This window comes from Molothrus aeneus, chromosome 18 (assembly GCF_037042795.1).
Source record: "Molothrus aeneus isolate 106 chromosome 18, BPBGC_Maene_1.0, whole genome shotgun sequence".
Taxonomy (NCBI): domain Eukaryota; kingdom Metazoa; phylum Chordata; class Aves; order Passeriformes; family Icteridae; genus Molothrus; species Molothrus aeneus.
This window is the reverse complement of record NC_089663.1, coordinates 3,615,193-3,637,179: the sequence shown is the minus strand read 5'-3', so window position 1 is coordinate 3,637,179 and position 21,987 is coordinate 3,615,193. Positions and strand designations below refer to the sequence as shown.

At 46.3% G+C, this 21,987-nt stretch overlaps 3 protein-coding genes and 1 long non-coding RNA gene across 5 annotated transcripts; 2 read left to right on the top strand and 2 right to left on the bottom strand.

The window, feature by feature from the left end:
- Positions 1 to 6,012: 6,012 nt before the first annotated feature.
- Positions 6,013 to 13,746, bottom strand: LOC136564320 (uncharacterized). Its single transcript, XR_010784705.1, has 3 exons — positions 13,481 to 13,746; positions 6,432 to 6,592; positions 6,013 to 6,109 (listed from the first exon to the last, which is right to left on the bottom strand). It is a non-coding gene; the product is annotated as an uncharacterized lncRNA (long non-coding RNA).
- A 199-nt stretch (positions 13,747 to 13,945) lies between these two features.
- Positions 13,946 to 15,582, top strand: COX6A1 (cytochrome c oxidase subunit 6A1). Its single transcript, XM_066561975.1, has 3 exons — positions 13,946 to 14,117; positions 14,415 to 14,554; positions 15,313 to 15,582. The coding sequence occupies exons 1-3, from the start codon at positions 14,012 to 14,014 to the stop codon at positions 15,391 to 15,393; spliced, it is 327 nt and encodes a 108-aa protein (XP_066418072.1). The 5' UTR covers positions 13,946 to 14,011; the 3' UTR covers positions 15,394 to 15,582.
- A 1,663-nt stretch (positions 15,583 to 17,245) lies between these two features.
- Positions 17,246 to 18,813, bottom strand: TRIAP1 (TP53 regulated inhibitor of apoptosis 1). The gene is made up of 2 exons (XM_066561976.1): positions 18,606 to 18,813; positions 17,246 to 17,887 (listed from the first exon to the last, which is right to left on the bottom strand). Exons 1-2 carry the CDS (start codon positions 18,750 to 18,752, stop codon positions 17,804 to 17,806), a joined length of 231 nt encoding a protein of 76 aa, XP_066418073.1. The 5' UTR covers positions 18,753 to 18,813; the 3' UTR covers positions 17,246 to 17,803.
- Positions 18,814 to 18,816: 3 nt separating this feature from the next.
- Positions 18,817 to 21,338, top strand: GATC (glutamyl-tRNA amidotransferase subunit C). Of its 2 annotated transcripts, none has more exons than XM_066561974.1 (4): positions 18,817 to 18,970; positions 19,846 to 20,009; positions 20,392 to 20,495; positions 20,853 to 21,338. In XM_066561974.1, the coding sequence occupies exons 1-4, from the start codon at positions 18,836 to 18,838 to the stop codon at positions 20,909 to 20,911; spliced, it is 462 nt and encodes a 153-aa protein (XP_066418071.1). In that variant the 5' UTR covers positions 18,817 to 18,835; the 3' UTR covers positions 20,912 to 21,338. The 2 variants fall into 2 exon arrangements, with proteins under 2 accessions (XP_066418071.1, XP_066418070.1); XM_066561973.1 differs by having other exon boundaries at positions 19,843 to 20,009.
- The last annotated feature ends 649 nt before the right edge of the window (positions 21,339 to 21,987 follow it).

Genomic DNA, 21,987 nt, shown 5'->3' with positions numbered 1-21,987 from the left:
GTTTTTACAAATCCTCAGTGAGTACTGTGTCACTTCTCTATGCTTGCCTTTGAGGGTCTCTCTCATCTTTTAACATTGGTATGCAAGTACATGAGCCAAAAGAGGTAAAGAATTAGGAATACATCAACTTCCAGGGGCTGTCTCTGCATGGTACCCTCAGGCACAGGGAGTGCCCAGTAGGCCCTGAGAGGCACCACCTCTGCCCCAGCACAGAGGGGAGCAGTTCCAGCTCTCTGCAGGGTGAGTGACTGGTGTGGCTCTCCTGGGAGCTCTGTCCAGCCCTGGGCTCCACGTGTGCCTGCTTGGGTTACTGACCAGCTTCTCTGGTTTCCAGCAAGTCATACATGGCCAGAACCAGCCCACATGGCTTGAAACCTCTTTGCCATGTGCTGCCATGGTCCTCCTCACTCTCCACAGCCATCAGCAGAGTTGCTCAGGGTGAGGTGGCTGCCTGCCCTCTATTTCTCATTTCTTGTGGGCAGTTTATTATCTACAGCCATTCCCTTGAAGATTTTGCTCTCCCATACAGGGATTTATTCCATAAGCCTCACACTCCCCCTGTCCATGTGCCTCATATGCCACCTTCCCAAGCTTCTCAGCTCCCCTGGCAGTGTCTGGGGCACGTGCATGCCCTCAAGCAGGCTGTGTATGCGTTGCTGTGATAGCAGCGTTTTCCTCTTCAGGAATCCCTTATTCTCTCTTACAATAGCATTTTAATGCCCCATCTACCTCCACTCCCTGAGTAAATGGGTTCTCTAAATGTCACTGTCAGTGTTCCTGTGCATGTGTACATTACTCCTTTAGCAGAGCACCCTTAACTCCTTCACATCAGGGTTTCTTTTTCTTTCTAACTTCGGGTACAAGCTCTGTATTTACCTAGTGACAGATCTTTCTGTGTGCTCAGGTAACTTTTCTAGAACAATAGACAGAGCTGAGATAAAGGTATTGGTATGCAAGAGCTATCACCCAGTTGCTTCACACCTTCAAGTGCAGTGGTACCTAAATCATTGCTGCTTCACAATTCTCCCTTTTTGATTTCCTAGTATTTCCACAAATTACTGGTGTTCCCTCTCACAGTAATGATAGAAAGTCACTGAAATTGTTGTAGTTGATCAGATGAAGCATTTAGAAGTCATCCTATACTATGAAGTCAGAGAGAAACAATGACCAGATGGGCACACAGCCTCACAAGTTTAGCCTTAGACATAATAAAAATGAAAGGGAAACTTTCGTCATTCAAACACTGAGCTGAATCACAGTGCAATAATGTTCAGTTGGTCTTGGGAAAAGGAGGGTTTATGTGAGGTTTTCTTGGTGACATCCCAAGTGATTTCCAAATCTCAGAATAAAAGGAAAGATGGATCCAATGGTTTGTATTATTCCCAACCTCCAGGCTGAAATATGGTACTACACTGAAAAACAATTCTCAAAAAACAAAAAAAAGGAGGAATTGTTCAGCATCTATTAAACTCCAGTGACTCTGAAGAACACCTTCCCTGTTCCTTAGTACAAATGTTTTTCTAGCTTTCAGAATGCAGAGAGGGTTCTAAAAATCAAGCTGGGTTTCTGAGCATCAACAGAGGTGCCATTTCTACAGTGCAGCTTTGAAAATATGATTAAAGCCTGAAGCACAATGCTGTGCTCCATGGGACATATCTGACCCACACGCTGCCTTTTCAACTCTCTGCATTTTCTAAATCATGTACATTATGAGTGAATAGGAAGAAAACGTGTAAACAAGAACAGAAAAGGTCATTGCAAGTTCATTAATTCTGATCACTTAATAAGCTGTAAATTGAAGTGCATGAATTCCATTCTCTTGAACACCAGGATAAATTTGAAGAATCTCTATTGACTTAATTTACACTGATATGCATTAGAATAGTTTCTGGCACATTCAGAATCAAAATAATTATTACAGCAACATTCAGGACCAGAAGGCACCCAGCTCCCATTTAGTAATTAAATGAGGGACAGACTTACAAAAGCAAAGAATTCACCAACTTAAAAAAAAAAAAAAAAAACTTAATTATTTTTAAAGGTGGTGCAGAGGCACGACCATGGGGGTTGTGAAATTTAGGGCTGCAGGACTGGCCCTAAGAAGCAGAGTGACACTTTGCACCTAACTAAAGAGAACACCGTGTTGTGCAAAAGAGCTGCTACTGTCCCTGTGCCCGCTTCTCACAGAGGACAAAGGTGAGCTGTATACAAGGAGGCAGAACTGCTTGAATAACTTTGTCAAGCCAATACTCAGAGTGGTACTGATACATTTCAGAGCTTTGTGCTTGCAGGTCCTCTCAGAGGTCATGAGGACTCCAGGAGGATATCTTCCTATACTAAGACAAACATTGTTTTTGAATTCTTTACTCCGTGGTTAGGATGCTGTCCAAGAAATCTTACTCTAACTTTCCTGGAAAATAAAACACTTGGCTGCTTCTAGGGAATAAAAGACACCCTCAGTATCTTCCTGAACACCTTAAGTATCTAAAATAATGACAGGAAAAAGCATGATGGTGGGAGTAACAAGCTGAGAAAAGTCTAAAACGCCTTTAATATAAATCACTGGGGCTGCTCGGTTGCAATACCACGAAGTTTCCTCTGCCTTGTGCTGTTGGTGGTTTGTCTGCAAGAAAGTCCCAAGAAGGCAGATCTAACGCGATGCCCTTGAAACCCGCGTCTGTGAGTGCCTGGGAACGATCCAGCGGCGTGTCCAGCGAGCTCCTCCTGCCGGCTGCTCTCCGGGCTCCCGCTGACAGACCTGAATTTTGCTTTGGCTTTTCAGGTAGCTGAAGGGAGGCAAAATTAATGCCACATCTTCCTTATTGTCATTGCAATAATATCTCTCATATCCGTGCCCATCCCCTCCAGGAGTCTCAGACACACGGAGGGGCTGTGGTCCATGCCAGGAGCGGGGCAGAGCAGCAGCTGCAGAGGAGCTTGGGGAGCCTGAGGAGCAAAGATGAGCAGGGACAGCAGGGACCTTGGGTAAAAGGGCACACAGACAGTGACCAAGCAAGAAGAGCAGAGCAGGTCTGGTGACAGTGACCACATAGAGCCAGGAGATCAGGGAGCCCAAAGGGATGAAGTGCCAGGTCTGAAGCAAAGCCAGGAAGTCAAGTCAGGATCAGCCACAGCCAGGCACAAACAGCCATACAGCCCACCCCACATGAGGACTGAGGACAAGGGCAGCTCTGTGCCATGGCTCCCAATGGAACTGGGGAGGCCCCAGCTGGCTTCTCCCGGCCCTTTGGCAGACAGCTCTTCTCACAGCACTCTGATCCCAGCTTACATTCCACTGTTTCATGACAGACCTCAAACACAGGCAGCCAAACCTGTAGGACAGGGGCAGGAGGTTGCAGAGTCAGCTGGTGCACTCAGGGCCCTGTCAGCACACTGCCCAGCACAGCCAGGGGAGAACATAAAAATGATTCCAGGTGCTGACAAAGGAACCTGGGTACAAATATGCCAAAGAGGTTAGCAGTGTGCAAGACAGACAATCTGTACTTCAACTGTTTCAGGGTCTGGTAAGGAATTACCTTTGCAGGGCACTGTGTGTGTGCTTGTGTTTTGCCAGTCTGTTGGGGAACCCTTGTTCCTAGGCCAAAATAAAGAAAATTGCCACTGAGATGTAATGACAAAGCCTTTCCACATTTTTAGCTTATAACTTAAACCAGAAAAAAATGCAGATGTAAACTAATCCTGGCTTCCCATTAAAGAAAAAGTCACTCACACCATATATTCCTCTGTGACATATGAGTTGCTCAACTCTTTGGTGAATCTGTGTCCCAAAAGAAGAACACAGACAAGACATACTGGTACTCCACTTCCTACCTCCTCACAGGTGACATCTGCCATGGCCCTGCACTGGCAGGTCTTGTAGGTATCTGCATCAGTCCAAACTCCCAGCCCTGCCTGCAGGGAGAGGTGAAACTTCCTGAGGCAACAAAACCCAAGTGGCAGATAACAACTGACCTTAAAAAGACAACTTCTTGAATCAATAAGGAGAGACTAACCCTTTGGGAAAGGGTGTCTGTGATTATCTTTTTGAGTTACACTGGGAAAAATCAAAGAAGGGAAGGGAAAAAACATGAGGTGAGCATCCCAAAAGTGTTCCCAGCTGCACTGACACTGATACACTGCTCAGATAAAAGCCAGTCTGCCCTGAAAGTTTACATGGATACAGTAGAGAGCAATGATCTACTGAAGAAAGAACATATTTTATCAATATTGATTAAAAACCCTTCCAAATTATGTAAAATATTTTGGAAAACCCACATTTATGAAGAGAAACCCATAAATTTGCTGAGGTGGTCAGGGATATATTGTGTGTCCTTCCATACAGAATGCTGAAAGTATACAGGATTGTTACTAAATGTGGCTTCTCTGCCAAGTAATTGTATTCTTGTACTTTATATTTCCAGTGTGAAAACTCTAATGAAACATTTTAAACCAAAGCCGTTTCCTTGGAGCTGCCTTTGACCTTCTTTTCCTTCTCTCTCAGCCAAATCTCCCTGCCAGGATGAATTCAGACCTAATGTCTGCTCCTCCCACCAGGCTTTTGGATATGTGACAATATCCTAGTCACTGGGAGCTGTGCCTGCTGGTGTCCATTGTCTTGTGTCCACTTTGGGAGAGGGCTTTTAAGGAAAAGCTCAGAATTAAATTTATGAAGAGTCCAATGATTTACAGGAATGACCAACCCTGTAGCTACTTCCTGCACACATCTACCAAAAAAAACTTGTGAGTCCTTACTAACTCACAAGGCACCAGCATAGGAATGGTTCAGGGGCTGAGAAAAAGCTTTTGAAAGTTTAAAAGACAAAACAAATAAACAAAACCAAATTTGAAATGAGGGTCCAATCTAAAAATACTACAAGTCTGTCCATCAGCTAGAGGTGTGGTAGTGAGACTGCCTACCAATCTGCTGTGCAGAGCCTGGTACATTCCTGACAGGCACCAGAAAGGGTTACACAGAGCCCAGACAGAGCTGCTGGCTGTGCTCTGTGGAATGCATCTGTCCCAGTAGTTTGGTGACAGGCACAGCACAGACATGCAGCCTGATCACAGCCACTGCTGAGTACAGCCAAGGCACTACATTGTGACACTGAGGTCCAGTGCAGTGACAGGACATAATGAAGGGTCCAAGAAAAGGTGCTGCTCACAATGGAAATGCCAGGTGCATTGCCCAGGTAAAAGAGGAGTGGGTCTGTGACACAGAGGATGCAAACCAGCAGCCAGGTGTAGCAAAGTGCAGCTGATGCAAGGCCCTGGATAATTCACCAATGCTGTTGATGGTATGGTTGGACACTACCAGAAGGAAATCACATTATATGCCTTATTTACAATCAGTCCAAATCTGTAGAAACATTGTATGTATCATCTGTGCCTCACTTTGTGTGCTGTCATCTATACTGCCTGCCCTATTTAGTTTTGGTACATGAACAAATACATACCTTGGGAGAAAGTAAAACTGCTTTCTCTGTTAAATCTCTTGTAATCACACCAAAAACCACAAAACCTTTGCAGATATCTATCCCATTCCCACATTAAATCAGTATGTTACTTGACAAATGTTTTCATTTAAAGACCAAGAACCTGCTAGGAATTCACAACTAGGCTTGAGCCCATTGTCTATGAACCCTTAACTTTTCTTCTTCAGCCCCCTGTTCCTCCTTCCATCTCTGTTCTGCAATTTGCCAGCCTCCTTTACGCCTCAGTTATGTCTGCACAATGTGAGGCAGGCAGACCCATGTGCCCACAAACAGCTCACAATAACTCAGCAGGCTTCTGCGATTTTCAGAGCCTGCACTACTGTGTGCCCATATCTGCTGTCAAATTACTGCCTGGACAGAGGCTCCACAGCCTTACCCCAAACATGAAATTGTCTCTGACACCTCAGAACATTCATCTTGTCCTGCAGCTCTTCCCACATAGAGTGGTGTAAACCCAGCTGATGCTTCTAGGAAATAAAGAACAAGCTTACCCCTCCAAAGATGTGTTATGATTTTATGGCCCCTTCCTGCAACCTGCTGAGAGTGGATGTGCTCCATATCATACATTTAAAACACATAAACACAGATTTGAAGGGTGTACAGTTCTTCTGATGTTTCTAAAGGAAAATAGAGATGAAAGCCATAAAAAACAACCCTTTACACACAGCAGAGGTAAAATTTAAACATAAGTTCATGTTTCCCTTTAGTAAGTTCTGGCAGTCCTAGGACGGTTCTAGCTGCTTGTCATGGCTGTAACATAACAGCAGTGAGGGAAAACCCTGAGTACATTGACTCCAACCTTAGCTGCCTTCCCTTAAAACACTCACCTTGCCCTACTCTATTTGAAGCTGTGAAAAGACAATGATAATAATAGGAAGCTGCTCCTAGAGCTCCTACAAAGGAGACAGTTATTTTCATGTCCTGCCTCATTGCAAATACCTGTACATAGGAAAGATGGCACGCACAGATCACACACAAACCCGTAATCGAGGCAAGTCAGGATGTTATTGACTGTAATTGCTGTTGTCTGTCTCGACCTTCTCCTCGAGGTGTCTCCACCTCCCATTACAATGTCACAGCTAAAGGAGTTCCCCGGTGGTCTGCAAAGAAGCAAAATAGCAAATGGCAAGAGAGAACTGACATTGTTTATATAACATTAAAATTAATTCTAAATCAACAATTCAGAGAAAGTAACGTTGCATAAAGTAGACTAAAAGAGATTTCACTGACAGACAGTGCTAACAGTGATATTTTGTATAGATAAAGCATCTTGTAATCCAAACCCTCAAGATGTTACAAAAAAACCCAAAAAACAACACTACCTCTCTTCAGTGTTTTGCAGAAAAAGCAAGGCATAGGCATTCACAGGGCTTTGCAGAGTAACTGAAAATTTACCACCAGAATGAAGAACAGAATCCAGGCTTTTTAATCCATTAGTCAGTTATGTGCATTATTTTAAAGCAGCCCTTGGATTTACTCATTTTAGTGTAGGTTGGGTAAAAAGGAGCATTAAAGCAGAAATATACATGTGTTCTACATCTTAAACCAAGACTTTCCTCTTGGACAGGCAATAAGGATACCCTGCAGCCCAAGGTTTTCTATGCAGCCATAAAACCTTCATCCTTTTGAGTGTGCTGGTAGCCAGGATAACCCCCAATCCATGCTCTATACCCAGTGCATGCTGCAGGAGGAAAAGATAACAAAGGCTGTTTAATGGAGACAGAACTCCATCAGGGAAGTCTTTTTGGGCCCCATTTCCATCAGGTCAGAAAAGGAACAGCCAGGACCCACATGCTGGGCTCTGCTAAGGCTGCTCCAGGCTGCAGCTCCTCATTTGCAAAAGAAATGACCCATTCATTTCCCTCTGACCTCTGCAGATACTTCAGACTGCTGACCTCATTTGCCCATGGCTCCCACCACTATGAGCCAGCATCTTCAAACAGGTGCTCCCAGACAAACCCCTCCACCTTCCCAGGCAAGCTGAACTAAGACAGCTCCAAGAATCCTGAATCAAGGCTCCCACGAGGCTATTTGTGCATGGGCTGGGAATGTTCAGCCCTCAATGCATTTATTTCGTGTTCAGAAAAGCAGAGGCCATATATGAAAAGGAGGTACAGATGAGAAAGTGTAAATTTTGTCAAGTGAAGTTAAAACATGTGTAAGTGCACAGTCACATGCTTGTATGAGTATGCACTTAACACAGATTTCTTCCCTGCAGCTGCTGACAGCTACACATTCTGTTAGTGTGTGGTGGCCCAAGCAGGCCCTCAAGTCCCTCTGGACAACTCAAGTGTCTTGTGACTGGGAGTTCTCACCTCTGCAGTAGATTTCCAGACTCAGTTTTATGACCAGAGATGAAGAATGACAATTCTACTTCAGCAGAGGAATCCCCGTGCTTGTATTGCATCCCAGGAAAAAGACACATGTCTTCAGACACACCCATTTACCTTGGCATTTACAGCCTTATTCCAAGAGTATCACAATACAGACTGACTTTTGTTCTCAACAGCCCCATTCCAGAGAGATTATTCCATTCCACAGCTAAGGATACAAAGGCATTCGGTGGGAATCTGAACTGGGAATCCAGTGCTGGTTTCAAGTTCAAATTCAGAGTCCTGCTCACTGGACTAATCTGGAGAGCATTTTTCTACTTGGCAGAGAAGTGTGAGTTTTCAGGTCTGAAAGAATACTGAGGATGGAGTCACAGATACATTATCACAGACTAATATCTTTGTCAAGGAAGTAGCATAAAACCAAAGCAAGCTAGGTCAGCTCTTCCCTTGGTCTCCAAAGAACACCCAATTAGTAGAGTGAGCATAACCATCTTTAATAAGTAAGCTGTTTTGGAAGCTGAACTGTTTGTTCCGAGTGCCACATAGACAGCTCTGGCTACTGGCAGAAGAGGCCCGTGAATCAGAGCCCGAAGTCTGATGCAAGAGAAATTTGGGCGTCTCAAGCTGATTTCCCCAGCAGAGAACAACCCTATTAGTTTGAGAAAGTCCCCTGCCTGCTTTCTCTCTGAGTAATTAAGAGTGAAATCCTCCTCTCAGTGACCCCAATGCTCTCAGCCTAGGCTGATTTACACATGAAAGGAACCCTCTGAGGGGCTTTCTCTCTTTCACATTCACAACCAGGCAGGACCTATAAATAAAACCTTTCTGAAAACAGGAGCTTTCAAAAAGGTCTGTGTATGTGCACAAACGTGTATGAGAGAAAGGGAATGGCTGTGTGCACTCGAGGATGTGTGTTTGCATGCGTATCTGAGGCGTGGGTGAGAAGAATGTGCATTCACACACCAGCCCTCATGCAAACAAGTGCACTGAGAAAAGCATGCACAGGTGCTGGGGGCATTGACAGGAGCCAGAGGCCGTGTCCAGGCTGGCTCCAGCTTGCACCATTCCAGGGGTTCACCCATCAGCTGAGTCATGCTAGAGCTACACACCGAAAACCAGAGCAGACTCAGACCCAGCTGTGCATAGGAGACCAAGCTTGTGGAGCACTTTCCCTCTACAGCAGCAAAGTACTGCAGGACAAACACCAGTGGTTTACACTGCTTGGCTTTCACGTGGGAGGTAACACAGAATCAGGGCTCAGTTCCTCTAGTTTTGACAGAAAATGAGATTTTTAAGTGGTCACATCTTCTCAGCTATTCAGGAGAGAGTGAGTAGTGTTCCATTTTCCAGGGTTGTCATTATTCAAAAGTAAATTTTAGTTTTCTGGAGCATTAAACCCTTAAAAGTTTGAAAACATAATGACGAGACAGATGACCTGAAAATGAAGGTCAGGAAATCAAAAGGACTATGACTACCTTTACAGTAGTTATAAACACAAAAATGCCTAGATATGCATCTGAATTGTCCCTGCCCCACTCTCCTGCTCATCCATGTGACTACAACTCAGGCCAGGATATCTCCCCTTCCACGAGGCCTACTGAGAACCCAACATAACTTCCAGGAAAGCTGGCAGTTCGTGTGACCCTGCCCTAATACAAAACAGGTGACACAGAGCTCGGAGCCAAGCCACGACAGCCCACAGGGTTTCACAAAGCAGGTTCTGCTCTCTGGGGCTTTGCCCCTGTAAGAGAAGACTTGGCTACAACGCGATAATTTCAGAACTGCAAATTATTCTACTCCACTACTCCTGACCAGCTGAATCATTTGCTTTGCTGAATCTGTGCCTGTGCCATATGCTAATGCCAGCAATCGGGATGTAGGTGCGTTAGAAGCACTGCAGCTGCTCCACTGCTTGGTGGGAGACCCCAGGGTGTGAGAGGGAGGCAGGAGAGGTGCCCCACCCTGCACCCTTCTGACTTCATCCCTGCTAATCGCAGCTCTTGGATCTCTCACCACCCCCCCCCGTCCCCCCCGTCCCCAATTCTTATGCAAACATTTAGAAGAAGTAGGCAGGAAAAAAGGCACAAAACAGGAGACATAAAGAGTGCAAAGCCTCACAGGAGCGCACAAAGCACAAAATGTCTCTTCTGCTCGTTCAAAAGATTCTTCCCAGCTCCTTGCACTAGGCAGGAGTGTGTGAGCAGGGATTCAGAGCTCCCCTCCCACTGAGCTCGCAGCTAAAGCCCTCCCCCAGTTCCCAGGGTCTTCAAATGAAGATTTGCATAGTAGTTCCAGATCATTCCCGAGAGAAGGGACAATGGCTCTCTCAACGCCCTCTTCCCCCCATCCCTCCCTCCCACAGCTGATAAAGCCTTGGTGAAAAGGGGAACAAAGGATTTACAGATGTCAGAATATTGATTTCTGCCGTTCCCGGACTACAGGGAGAAGATGAAGAAAACTTTTGCCCCCCGAAACTCTGTGGAGTTCGAGACACAGACGCTATCTCTGCAGCACGAACTCCGCGTTTGTTGAGACAGTATCTGATGGAGGCAATATTGCTATTCGAGAGGGATGAGCAGGGCCCTGCAAATGAAAATGCACGGGGATGAGATTACAGCCTGCAGTCCCAGAGAGCGCATTTGTTGTTCCAGACGTGCTGAACGGAGGCATTTCCAGCGACAGCAGTTTGCCACCAGGCGGGCCGGGCCGGCATTGCTCCGGGCGGCAGCTCCCGCCCAGCCCATCCTGACCCCCGCTGGATCCTGGCCCCTCTCTCTGCCCCGCACCGCTGCAGCTGGGACAAGGAACGGAAAGGAAGTGAAATCTTTGAGTCTTTGGCAAGTGGCCTTTGATTCGGAATCAGAATGGAAGGGATTGCCACTGAACTCACTAAATTTAGGGCCGTTACCTGAAAGCCAAAGCTTTCTGCGCCCACAACATTTCTGTGCACAGTCCGTGTAAACCCGACCTTGCTTTTGCGCTACAAAAATTCCTTTTCACTGTAGTGCATCAACTCCACTGACCTCCACCAGCTCCCTGCAATCGTTCAGATTGTGTTAAACAGAACGGTGACACGATCCAAAGTGTCACATGGTGGCACTGCTGCACACCCAGCACGAGACTGGCACTGGGCAGCCAAGGGAGCTTCCAGGAGCCTGACCTCCCCCTGTCGCACCATTGCTCTGAAACAGCTTCCAGCTTTCTCTCTGGGACTGCCTACTGACACTTTATAGACATACATACAATATTATATTATATTATATTATATTATATTATATTATATTATATTATATTATATTATATTATATTATATTATATTATATTATATTATATTATATTATATTATATTATATTATATTTTCCCCTCCCTTTTCAGAGCTAAGTCGGTAGCATTTCTGCACTCAAAAAGTTCCTGGGACCCTGGATCTTCTGTAAAAATGTACCTGATTAAAATTTCTCTAAATGTGGGATTTAGGCCATTTTTAAAGGTGATAAGCTAGTTTCTAAATCAAGTTCTAGGCTCCTCCGATTTTCCCTGGGGGAAAACCCCACCTGAAACTTTCTGCAGGGCACAGTGGTGAGTACAAAAGGGTTTCCCATGCCATGGGTCAATAATTCAGACAGAGCTGCAGAGCCAGAGCTGACTGCTCCCTCATTTTCCACACAGCTTTGTACAAACACGTGCTGTCAGGAGGACTGCAATCATCACAGTGATAACAACCATCACATATTGTAGAGTTAAACACATTTCACACAACTACATCAAAACATTATTCACAATACTCTTAAAATATCTAGGTTTCTTTCAATACCTGCCTGTCTTCCCTCAGCTAAAGAAATTATTCTTATGGAATATTTGGTGTCTCCCAGCAGTCACCCCTAATTTACATTTAAAGATGTGAATCAGACCCACCAGACTCCTGATACACCTCATACAGAGATTAATCACAGCTGCTGGGATGATGAAGACTAAGGCAGACCCATTTTAAATCAGTGTAACTCAGACTGTAATGAACCTGCTACCACACTCAGCTTCAGGACAGACTTCAACCATTTCCAGGTGCTCCCCACGAGCCCTTAGAGCTCCATGGGTGAGCTCCTGGGGCAGCTGTGCTCGGAGGTGCCACTTCTGCCTTCTCCAAAGGGCATTTTCTAGACTGTCAGAGGAGTAAAGGTGTCAGGGAGAACCTGGGAGAAACAAACCTTGGCTGCTCTCACCTCCTGCTTAACACTTGCAGGTTGTGTTTTGAGGCTGCTGCAGCAGCAGCACAGCTCACAAACCGGTTTCATTTTAGAGAGAATTTTCCCTCATCCTAGACAGATGTTTGCTTATTTTGCTGATTTCTTTGTTTTCTTATTTTGTTTGCTTATTTCTTTGTTTTCTCTTGTTCGTAAACATTAGTGTCTGTTGCTTACTTAAAAGTTTTGTTGCTACAAACAGGAGTAGTTTTATTTTTACAGTTCCTGTTACAAATTTGCTTTAGGATACAGAACTTAGTCCTAGTTTCATCACTGAAATATTGTACCAAATAATTCTCTGATCTTATGTTTCCCCCAAAACCCCATATGCAAATTAAAAGTCTGATATGTTGGACATCTCATAAGCCTGAATCCAGAGGATGAAGGTGTGGAAAGGCAAAATCTCCCTCCAGTGTGGATTTAGCAGAGCAGGTGTGTGTGCACATGGCAAGCCCCAGTGGTTTGAGGGCTGTTTTGTACAAAATGCATCCTGTCCATGATGACAGAACACTTGTGCAGGTACACACAGTACCTGGAAATAACTTCTTTCAGTATGGAAACAAAGCAGTCCTTAAAACTATGTATTAAATAAAACCATACAAAAGCAAAGTACTGGAAGAGGTAATTGTAATTTTAAAAAAATAAGAGAAGAACAAAGAAACCAAAGCACTTTTAACAGTTTACAGTGCCCAGATAAAGTAAATAACTGAGCAATATTTTTATGCCAAGGTGTGTTTCACAACAGCCTTCCAAGGTTCTGGCCATCTTACCATTCCTTTATACTACACAGTAAATTGGACACAAGCCCTGCTCCAAGCAAAAATGGGTAAAGAAATCCTGTTCCCCAGCAGCAAACACTTCTCCCCACCATCTTACAGCCATGGCAGGCTGCATTCCTTGGTCTTGGCAACAGAGAAGCGACCAATTCCATGGGACCAAGGTGTGCACAAGGCCAACCAACCTCCTCCTTCCAACAGAAACCTTGTTTGGAGTAAAACTTCATGTCATTCCTCTCAGACAAGCCCCTACCATTGTCCTTCCCAAAACTTCTGTTTCTTTGCTTTTTTACTGTAACAGTTTCTATATGCACCATGGGAATCCTCTCATTTTGCTGTGCTGAAAAATGTACTGTCCATCTACACCAAAAGTCAAACAGCCAACCACCAGGCCCCAGTAAAGAACTAAAAGAAGACCTAGATATATTTTTTTTCTGGAGATCTTGTGTTCATTCAAGCGATGTTATTATTTCAGTAGAATCACGCCAGGAATCCATGTAATTAAAAACACATTGGTGGTAACAGAAGTGCACCATTTTAGGGCCCCTTTGATTCCCTCATGCCTGGGACATCCCCAGCACTCTCCCTGACCCCACAGCCCGAGGACTTTTCACTCTCTGAACTACTCATCACTCTCTACCTGACAGGAGGATGTAGGCAGGTGAGGATCGGCCTCTTCTCCCAGGCAATGGCGACAGGACAGGAGAAAACGACCTCCAGCTGCACCAGGGGAGGTTAAGGTTGGACATCATGAGTAATTTCTCCACAGAAAGTGTGATCAGACATTGGAATGGGCTGCTCAGGGAGGTGGTGCAATCACCGTCCCTGGAGGTGTTTAAGGAAAGACTGAGTGCCATGGTCTGACACGGGAATGTTCGGACATAGGACGGACACGATGCTCCCCGAGGTCACCTCCAAACTAAGCGAGTGTCTCTGTCACCGCCCCCAGGCCAAGCTCCCCCAGCCCCGCCCGGGCCCGCTCCGCCCTCAGCCCCAAGATGGCGCCGGGCCGCCCCTCAGCCCGCACCGCGCTGACGTCATTGCCCCGCCCCTCCCGCTCAAGGCGGCGTATGCGCACGGGCGGCCCCGCTCAAGGTCAGCGCGGCCGCTGCTGCCGCCGGTTCCGCCCGGCGCGGTTCCGGTTCCGGTCCCGCTGTGCGGACAGGAGGACATGGCGGCGCTCGGACGGGTGTCCCGCCTGCTGCTCGGTGCCGCCGCCCCGCGCTCCCTGCCGGGGCGCGGCTTGGCGGCGGCCGCCGCACACGAGGAGGGCGGAGGTAACGGGGCTCTGCGGGGCGAGGGCGGAGCCGGCGCCCGCGGCCGGCGTGGGGCTGCCCTTGACAGCCGGTGCCCTTCGCTGCGGGAACGGGGCATGGCAGGCGCTCGGTGAGGCCTGAACCGGGGCTAAACCGTGAGTCCGGATCCCCGTTACAAACGGGGAGGGTACCCGCGCTCGGGCGTGGGACTCAGGTTCATAAGCGCCTCGTTAATGCGCTAATTGCGGTAACGCGTGTGGGGTCGGTATCGCTGATGAGAGCCGTGCTCGTTGTTCTGATCCCGCTGTCGCTGCCCAGCCCGCATGTGGAAGACGCTGACGTTCGTGGTGGCGCTGCCCGGCGTGGCCGTGTGCATGCTCAACTGCTACCTGAAGGCGAAGCACGAGCACGAGCGGCCCGAGTTCGTGCCCTACGCGCACCTCCGCATCCGGACCAAGGTACCTCTGCCCGGGTCACAGCCCTCTTCCCCTCCACGGCTGCAGAGCTTCCTCTGAGACTGCTGCGTGAGATGGCTGTGATACCAACTTACGGCTGTTTCTGAGGCAGTGAGAGTTTGTCACAGCTCTGATGGAGTACCCATGACATTCACAGGCCCTCCCACCCCAGAGTGATCCTCCTAATGTATTACTGAAAAATGTTTCAGTCCTAGAGCTGCTGTACTTAAAGTAATACAGATCCCAAAATACTCAAAATTGGGGTCCTCATAATACAGCACAATGTTTGTTTAAGAGCAATGATTGTGCTGTTTAGACACTGTGGCTCCCAGCTAAGGGAGGCAAAGTTTTCCAGCTCTTGCTTCCCCTACATCCTGGGAGCCAGCTTGCCTAATTCACCAGCCTGTCAAGCTGTGTGATCATAGAATCATTTAGGTTGGAAAAGTTTTCTGAGACTTCCATCTTGTCAACCAGATCATGGCACTAAGTGCTACATCCAGTCTGTACGTAAACACCTCCAGGGATGGTGACCCCAGCAGCCTGGGCAGTTTGTCCCAATGTTCAGCAACCCTTTTTGTGAAGAAATTCCTCCTGATGTCCATCCTGAACCTTCTGTGGCACAGCTTGAGGCTATTTCCTCCTGTCCTGTCACTAATTGCCTGGGAGAATTGATATTTGAATGTGTACTGTTCTTGGTTTCAGGTGCTTGTAGGGATTGTTCAACAGCTGCCACTGGCTGATTTTCTTTCTTCTTTCAACAGCGTTTCCCCTGGGGTGATGGGAATAAAACTCTGTTTCACAACCCCCACGTTAACCCTCTCCCAACTGGTTATGAAGATTAAAACCAAGATCCTGCCAACAGCCAGAACTTTGGCTCTCCCCATCCTGAACCAGAATGTTGAGTGGGAGCCATCATTTCTGGGGTCATAGTTTCAGAAACTCTGTGTTTCTTCTGTGATGAAGCTGAGTGGTGGTGTGGCCCCCTGTGTGCTTGTGATGGGGCCCTTTAAATAAACAACTCTGAACGTGAATTTGGGATTTGACTTGTTTACCTGAATTCTTTAGAGTTTTTTAGTTTAGTGTTGGCAAAAAGCATTAAGGTTTCCCCCAGGAGAGGTGCAGGAGCAAAGGGGTCTGACTGCCTGAATGGTAGCACATGTTCCTGTGTCTGCTAACACAAACAACAGGAATGCACTTGGCATAGGACATGAACCATTTCATGTTCTTGTCTGGTTTAACTGATGACTAAACTCACAGCTAGAACAACAGATACATGGATTAATAGTCAATATATACTGAAGCACATTCTCCATTATCAGCTCTTGCAATATTTATTAACAGTCATGAAGGTGATTTTTCTCTGGTCCCTTCTGGCACAGGGAGAACAGCAAAGATGTTGAGCTAAGCTCTGCCTTCACCCTCTTCTCAAATTTTCAGGTACATCAGCATATATCTTGCTCACCACTCTGCTTTCCATAAAGCTGCAGTCTGTACAAAGTCTCACACAGGTTTTGCAGAAGAAAACACAATTTTGGTTCTACTGCTTATGTCTGTATAGCATGCACTGTGTCGTGCAGAAGCTGCCTGAAGCAGAAGGAAATAGTGAGCCACTAGCCTGAGCCTGTGCCAGTACAACTTTTCATTTTCAAGGTTTTGCTCACTACAAGTAAACCCTTTTCCACTTCTTACTATAACTTCTGTGTTTTTTGCACAATGTGAGCTCTATCTCAGCTGTCATTAATGTGGTTCCTCCAAAAGGTAGAACACAGCAGCTGCTTTGGCATATTGCTGTGGAAAGGAGTGATGGATGGCAAGAGAGAATCTCAAAGTGCCACTGCAGGATGCCCTTCCCCATGTTTCCATGGGATTTTTTTTGTCTGCTTACCAGTAAAAGATTGCTCAGAGAGGTTTTCCTGTGTTGAAAGTACAAGGCACTGATGGGCACAGTTTTAAAGCTGACAAAAGTCACATTACATTTAGCCCTACACTAAGATCATAGAAAAGCAAACTGGTTTTGTGTGTTATTCCTTAAAAAAGAAAAGCTACAGAGTCAACTGTCTCCAAAATGCTATTTATAGATCCTTCCCTTAGACCTGCTGCACTTTGCCAACAGCCTGTTTTTTCAGTGCTGTATTTAAGCCCTGTGCTGTAGGAACACTCTGCACCTGAGAACAGGAGTGTGGCTCACCTGGCTCTGTGACTGGCACAGGAACAACAGCCTCAGGCTGCAATAGTTCCTGATCCTCTGCACGAGGACTTGGTCTGGGCTCTGTGAGGGGCTGTGGTGCAGAGAGGCCAGCCGTAGTATTTGAGAACTACACCTTTTTAGTTTGTTTTTTTTTTTTTTTTAAGTATAATCTTTAAATAATTAGTAGTAATTAAAAGCTGAGAGGGAAGCTTTCTTTTTTTTCTCACTGTAATTCCAGAATTATGAAGTTATCTTTTGTCCCCAGTCCATAATATCTTTTTCCCCTGTGTTGGTGTAAGGAGAGGGGCAAGCTTTGCCCCATCCCTGTGTGAGGATCAAACCACAGAAATGTGTAATGCTAAAAGGAGAGAGACAATTCCAAGTTCATGGATGTGTCAGTACCTCAGAAAAGGCTGAAGTAGCCTCTGCATTAAAAGTCTTCTCTTCAGCTGCTGAGCAGGCACTTCCATGCCTCCTAGGGGGCACAATCAGACTCTACTGCACAGTTACCTACTTGAACAAAATATAACCTGGTTGTATTTATTTTAGCCAAGCTGTTGCAGGTCCACTAGTGCCTTAAACCGTCTCTGCAGCTGACACAAAACAGTGCTTAAGCCCTTCAGCATTACGTGCAACTAATTTCATCACCAAAATTCAGCAGCATAGAGATGATAGCAAGTACATCAACCCCCTTCATATTCTTTTTAAACACTTTCAAGTGTTATATAAATAAGCGAGAGAAATCAGTCACAAAGAGCCCATCCCAGCCCACTCCAACCAGCATTCCCCACTGCAGAGTACATTCAGTAGGAAGCTCACATGGATTTTTAAGCCATCAGATGCTGAACCACCACCAAGTTTCACTGGCGAGGAGGCAGCAGTTATCACATTATCCAGTTTTGGGTTTTTTTTTCTTTTAGCTGTTTGTTTTCACAAGCAAAGAACATTTTTCACTTCCTAGAAAGCAGTTAACAAAGGTCTTCTCCAGGTGGCACCTGTGGCACACCTGGTGATGGTGCTTAGTCCAAAGGCTGCTGTCAGTAACTCCACCCATACTGCCAACATCAGGAGGAGTTCTCAGTTTTTCCTTTACTTGGGCCCATGAACTCCAGGCCCTCAATGGGTATGTCCTTTTCTTTTATTGCTTTCTGAAAAGAAGAAAACCAAATAATTAAATTCAGAACTTCTTTATAGGGCTTCATGATGTTATCTTTGGTACAAAGCACAGAACCACAAAATCAGTGAGGCTGTAAAACACCTCTGAGATCATCCAGTCCAACCTGTGAGTAATAGCACCTTGTCAACCAGACCAAGGCCATGCCCAGGCTCTCCTTAAACACTGCCTACACCTCCGTGGGCAGCCCATTTCAACATCTGATCACCCTTTTTGTGAAAAAACTCCTCCTAATGTCCAGCCTAAACCTCCCTGGTGCAGCTTAAATCTGTATCCTCTTGTCCTATGGCTTGTTGCCTGAATAGAAATCATCTAAAAAGCAAGCGATCCAGAAAAAGTAGTCTTAAAGGTTGGTTTGAATAAAGCTTCGATGATAGAGATGCTGGTTTGAATAACGTTTCAACGTTAGAGCTGCTGAAGAATGTACTGAGAACTCACTGAGCTACAGTCACTCTAAAAGAAACCTGCTGCAGCTTCTACAAATCCGCCTTAAGAAATGTACAATAAAAATAGGAAACGCCTGTAAAATATTCATGTCATGACCGACAGACACGGGGCGGGACGAACCCAGCGCTGCGTGTGGGGGTCTGTGCTGAGGCCTGAGGCTGCCGGGGGCACCGGGCCGGGGGTGGAAGGGTCAGCGCGGGGAAGGACGTGAGGGGCAGGGAGCGGAGGGCCCGGGCCGGACGCACCTGCACGCAGAGCTGGTAGCGCTTGAAGAGCTGCCCGCAGGGGTCGCCGGCGCTGTCGCCCTTGAGGAACTTCTCGGCGAACCAGCGGTTGAAGCACTGGTCGTACTCGCGCTTCAGCTCGGTGCACGCCTCGCCCACGCTGTTCATCGCGGCGGCCGCGCCGGACGGGCCGGGCCGGGCCGGGCGCGCCGCCACTGACGCACATCCGGGCGGGCCGGGAGGCGGCGGCGATGCGCGCGCTGCTCCTCGGGCCGTGGCTCCGCGCCGGGCGGGGCCTCCCGCGGGCACCGGGGAGCGGGCACCGGTACCGGGGACACAGCGAGTACCGCGGGAACAGCGGGCACCGGCCGCAGGGACCGCTCCGGGTAACACCGCAGACGCCGCTCGGGCACCGCCGCTCCGCCCCCCGCGAGGCGGGCACGGGCTACACCACCCGTTAATCTCCCCTGAGAGGGACAGCGATCAGCGGGTCCCTGCATTTGGTGACCTTAAAGGTCTTTTCCAGCCTTAACGATTTTAGGATTCTTTGTAAACTCCGTTTTTGACGTGTAACAAGTGTGGAAACCCAGAACAGCGGGAATGTTTCTCTGTCTGCTCTGGGGTGCCCTGACCCCCAGGGGAGCACTGACTTTGATCCTCATTCACGGAGAAAGTTTCCTAAACTTCAGAATAGACTAGAATCCACAAAAGGGTGAAATAGATTATAGAGAGTAGTGTAGGTGTGTCACTTGGTGAGAAATTGAGGTTTTGGGATTTTTAGTATGTTGTGGATGGAAGCAAGATGGAGGGCACAGGGTGTTATCCTGGGTTTCTTCTTCATCTTCATGCTTCTTCTTCCTTCTTCTTCATGGGTTTGGGTGGCATTTTGTAATTGGGCAGAAAAGTCCACATTGTGGGCTCCTTGTGATCAGTTATTGGGTTAAAAGGGAAAATAATCCAGGTGTCAGCTCTTAATTGGACAGTTTTGTCTTAAAAGACCTTGTAACAAGAGATTGTTGGCCATTTTGTGCCTTCTAATGAAAACCTGCCGAACTCACAGTAGTGAGACTGTTTTACTGATAAGAAATAATAAACACTCGAGTCCAAACATGAACTACTGTCTCAAGTGCCTTCAATCCAGACCCAGAGAAACCCACAACTGGTACCCCCACAAAAAGTTTCTAATTAAAAGAAAGTAGCACTATTAAACTTGTTTGGTTTTGACTTTTTTTTTGTCTGTATTGATGCTTTTGTACAGCAGAGGGTGTCGGTGGAAGTGCTGGAGCACCTGGAGCACCTGGCCCTGGTGGATTTCCGGGATGCAGAGGGTGTGGAGCGGCTGCAGAAAGCGATCCAGTTTGCTGATCAGCTTCATGAAGTGAACACCGATGGCGTGGAACCCATGGATTCAGTGCTGGAGGACAGGTGGTGAATCACAGCAGCCTCCTTTTATCTGTTCATGCATCAAACTGTTTGCTTCTGGGACCTTTTCCCCCTGGGAATCACCGTGCATGTGGCCCCTTTGCTCAGAACGTCTTCCTGTGGTTCTCTGTGGGGGAAAGTTGTCATTGGCTGTGTAATTTTTATGTGTGAGCAAAGCAAAGGTGAACTTCAGTTCTTTAATCTGTCGTAATTGTCACACTGCACCCCCAATGCCTGCCAGTGCCATTTTTGAGTGCTTCAAAATGTTCCAGTACTTCTGTCAGTGTTTATTTAAGAGACCAACACCAGATTTAGAGATAAGCCACCCTTCCTACCTCATATTCACACAACAGCTTGAAGACAACCAGTAACCTTTGTCCTTCAGGTGTCTGTATCTCAGAGAAGATGATGTGACAGAAGGCAACTGCACCAAAGAACTGCTGGAAAATGCCAGAGAGAAAGTAGAGGAGTATTTTGTGGCTCCACCAGGTATTGACTTGCTTACAAAAATCTCTTAATCTCATCTGAATTAACCTGAAGAAAATAATCTGCCATAGCTGCATTTAATATCAGAAATACTAGTAAGTAATAGGGAGCACTAAAAGAAATGACTGTAGCCATCTGTATAAAACCATGTGCAATTTCTTGGTCCAGAAGCAGCACAGAGGCTGACCTGATTCTGAAGTTACTGCACATGTCAGGCAGGACTTACTTCCCTGACTTTCTCAGGATATTTAGGCAGCCTGTACATGGAGTAAACTGGAGAAACACTTGCATGCCACGGTGTCCTGCCCACAAGGTAGCTTACAGCTGGTCTCACACAACTTGTTTTTTGTTTTCTCTCAGGTAACATCCCTTTACCAAAGCTGGAAGAACGAGAGACTTTTCTGCAGGGCTCTCAATGACAGCCCAGAGCCTAAATGCCCCTTCAGTATATTATTTGGGGAAAATGAAGTTTTGTGCAGTCACAGCTGAAACACCTTGGCATGTATTTTGGTCAGAAGAAGAGCACTTGCAAGAGAGGAGAAAGAAAGTGTAAAAGTTCAGTAGTGCTGTTGAAATATTCAATGTCTCTGAAGCTGGACAGCAGCATGGCAGATGACCTGGGTGCTTTTATTTGGCAAAGTGAGAGCAGAGAAAGCTTTCTCTTTCCAGAGAAAGCTGGAGGTGAGAGCAAACCCTTGTCCCACTCTTTAATTGTGCAATTACCTCATTATTTGTATAAGCATCCATAATATACTCACCTAGATGCATAAAACATGTAATTACTGTGATACTTGAATTCTTTCAAGGGTATTGAAATAAAGCCTCTATTTAACACCACTACTCCAATCCTCTGCAAAGCTGTGACACTGTATTATTGCTTTAGTCTCAGACTTGACAAGATTCAGACCCTGCAAATGCTGAAGTTTACAAATATACAAGCTCAGCCTGTAAGGAATTTATGAGGTGTATAGAAATCATAACAAGGAAAGACTTCAAATATCTATCAATCAATATGATCAATACCACAATCATAATATCAAAGTGGGTAATTCCCACTTTGAGAAGTCCCCCCTTGATCTATCCATTTTGGCCTCTTCCTTTGACCATCAAAGAGAATGGGGACAATATTATTTACACAGAAAAAGGAAGAGGAATTTGAGAGGGAACTGACTGGCTGCAGGAGCTTTTAACCCAAAATAGCATCAAGTAACTATTTAAAGGCAACAACTAAACCAACAGTTTGGACAAGATGATCCCACATTGCCAATGCAGCACAGGCTAAACTTAAAACTGCCAGTTCAGTGCTGCTCCCACACACTCTAGGGAAAGAACAGACTGCCTGATGCTTGTTCCCTGCAGCCCAAACTGCATTTAAAGTGGAAAACACACATCTCCTTAATGAAGGGGTTTGATGCGACTTCACCACAAATAAGGGAATTACAACCTTGACTCAGACACCTGCAACCACCAAAAAGAAAAGCTCACAGAGGGCAGA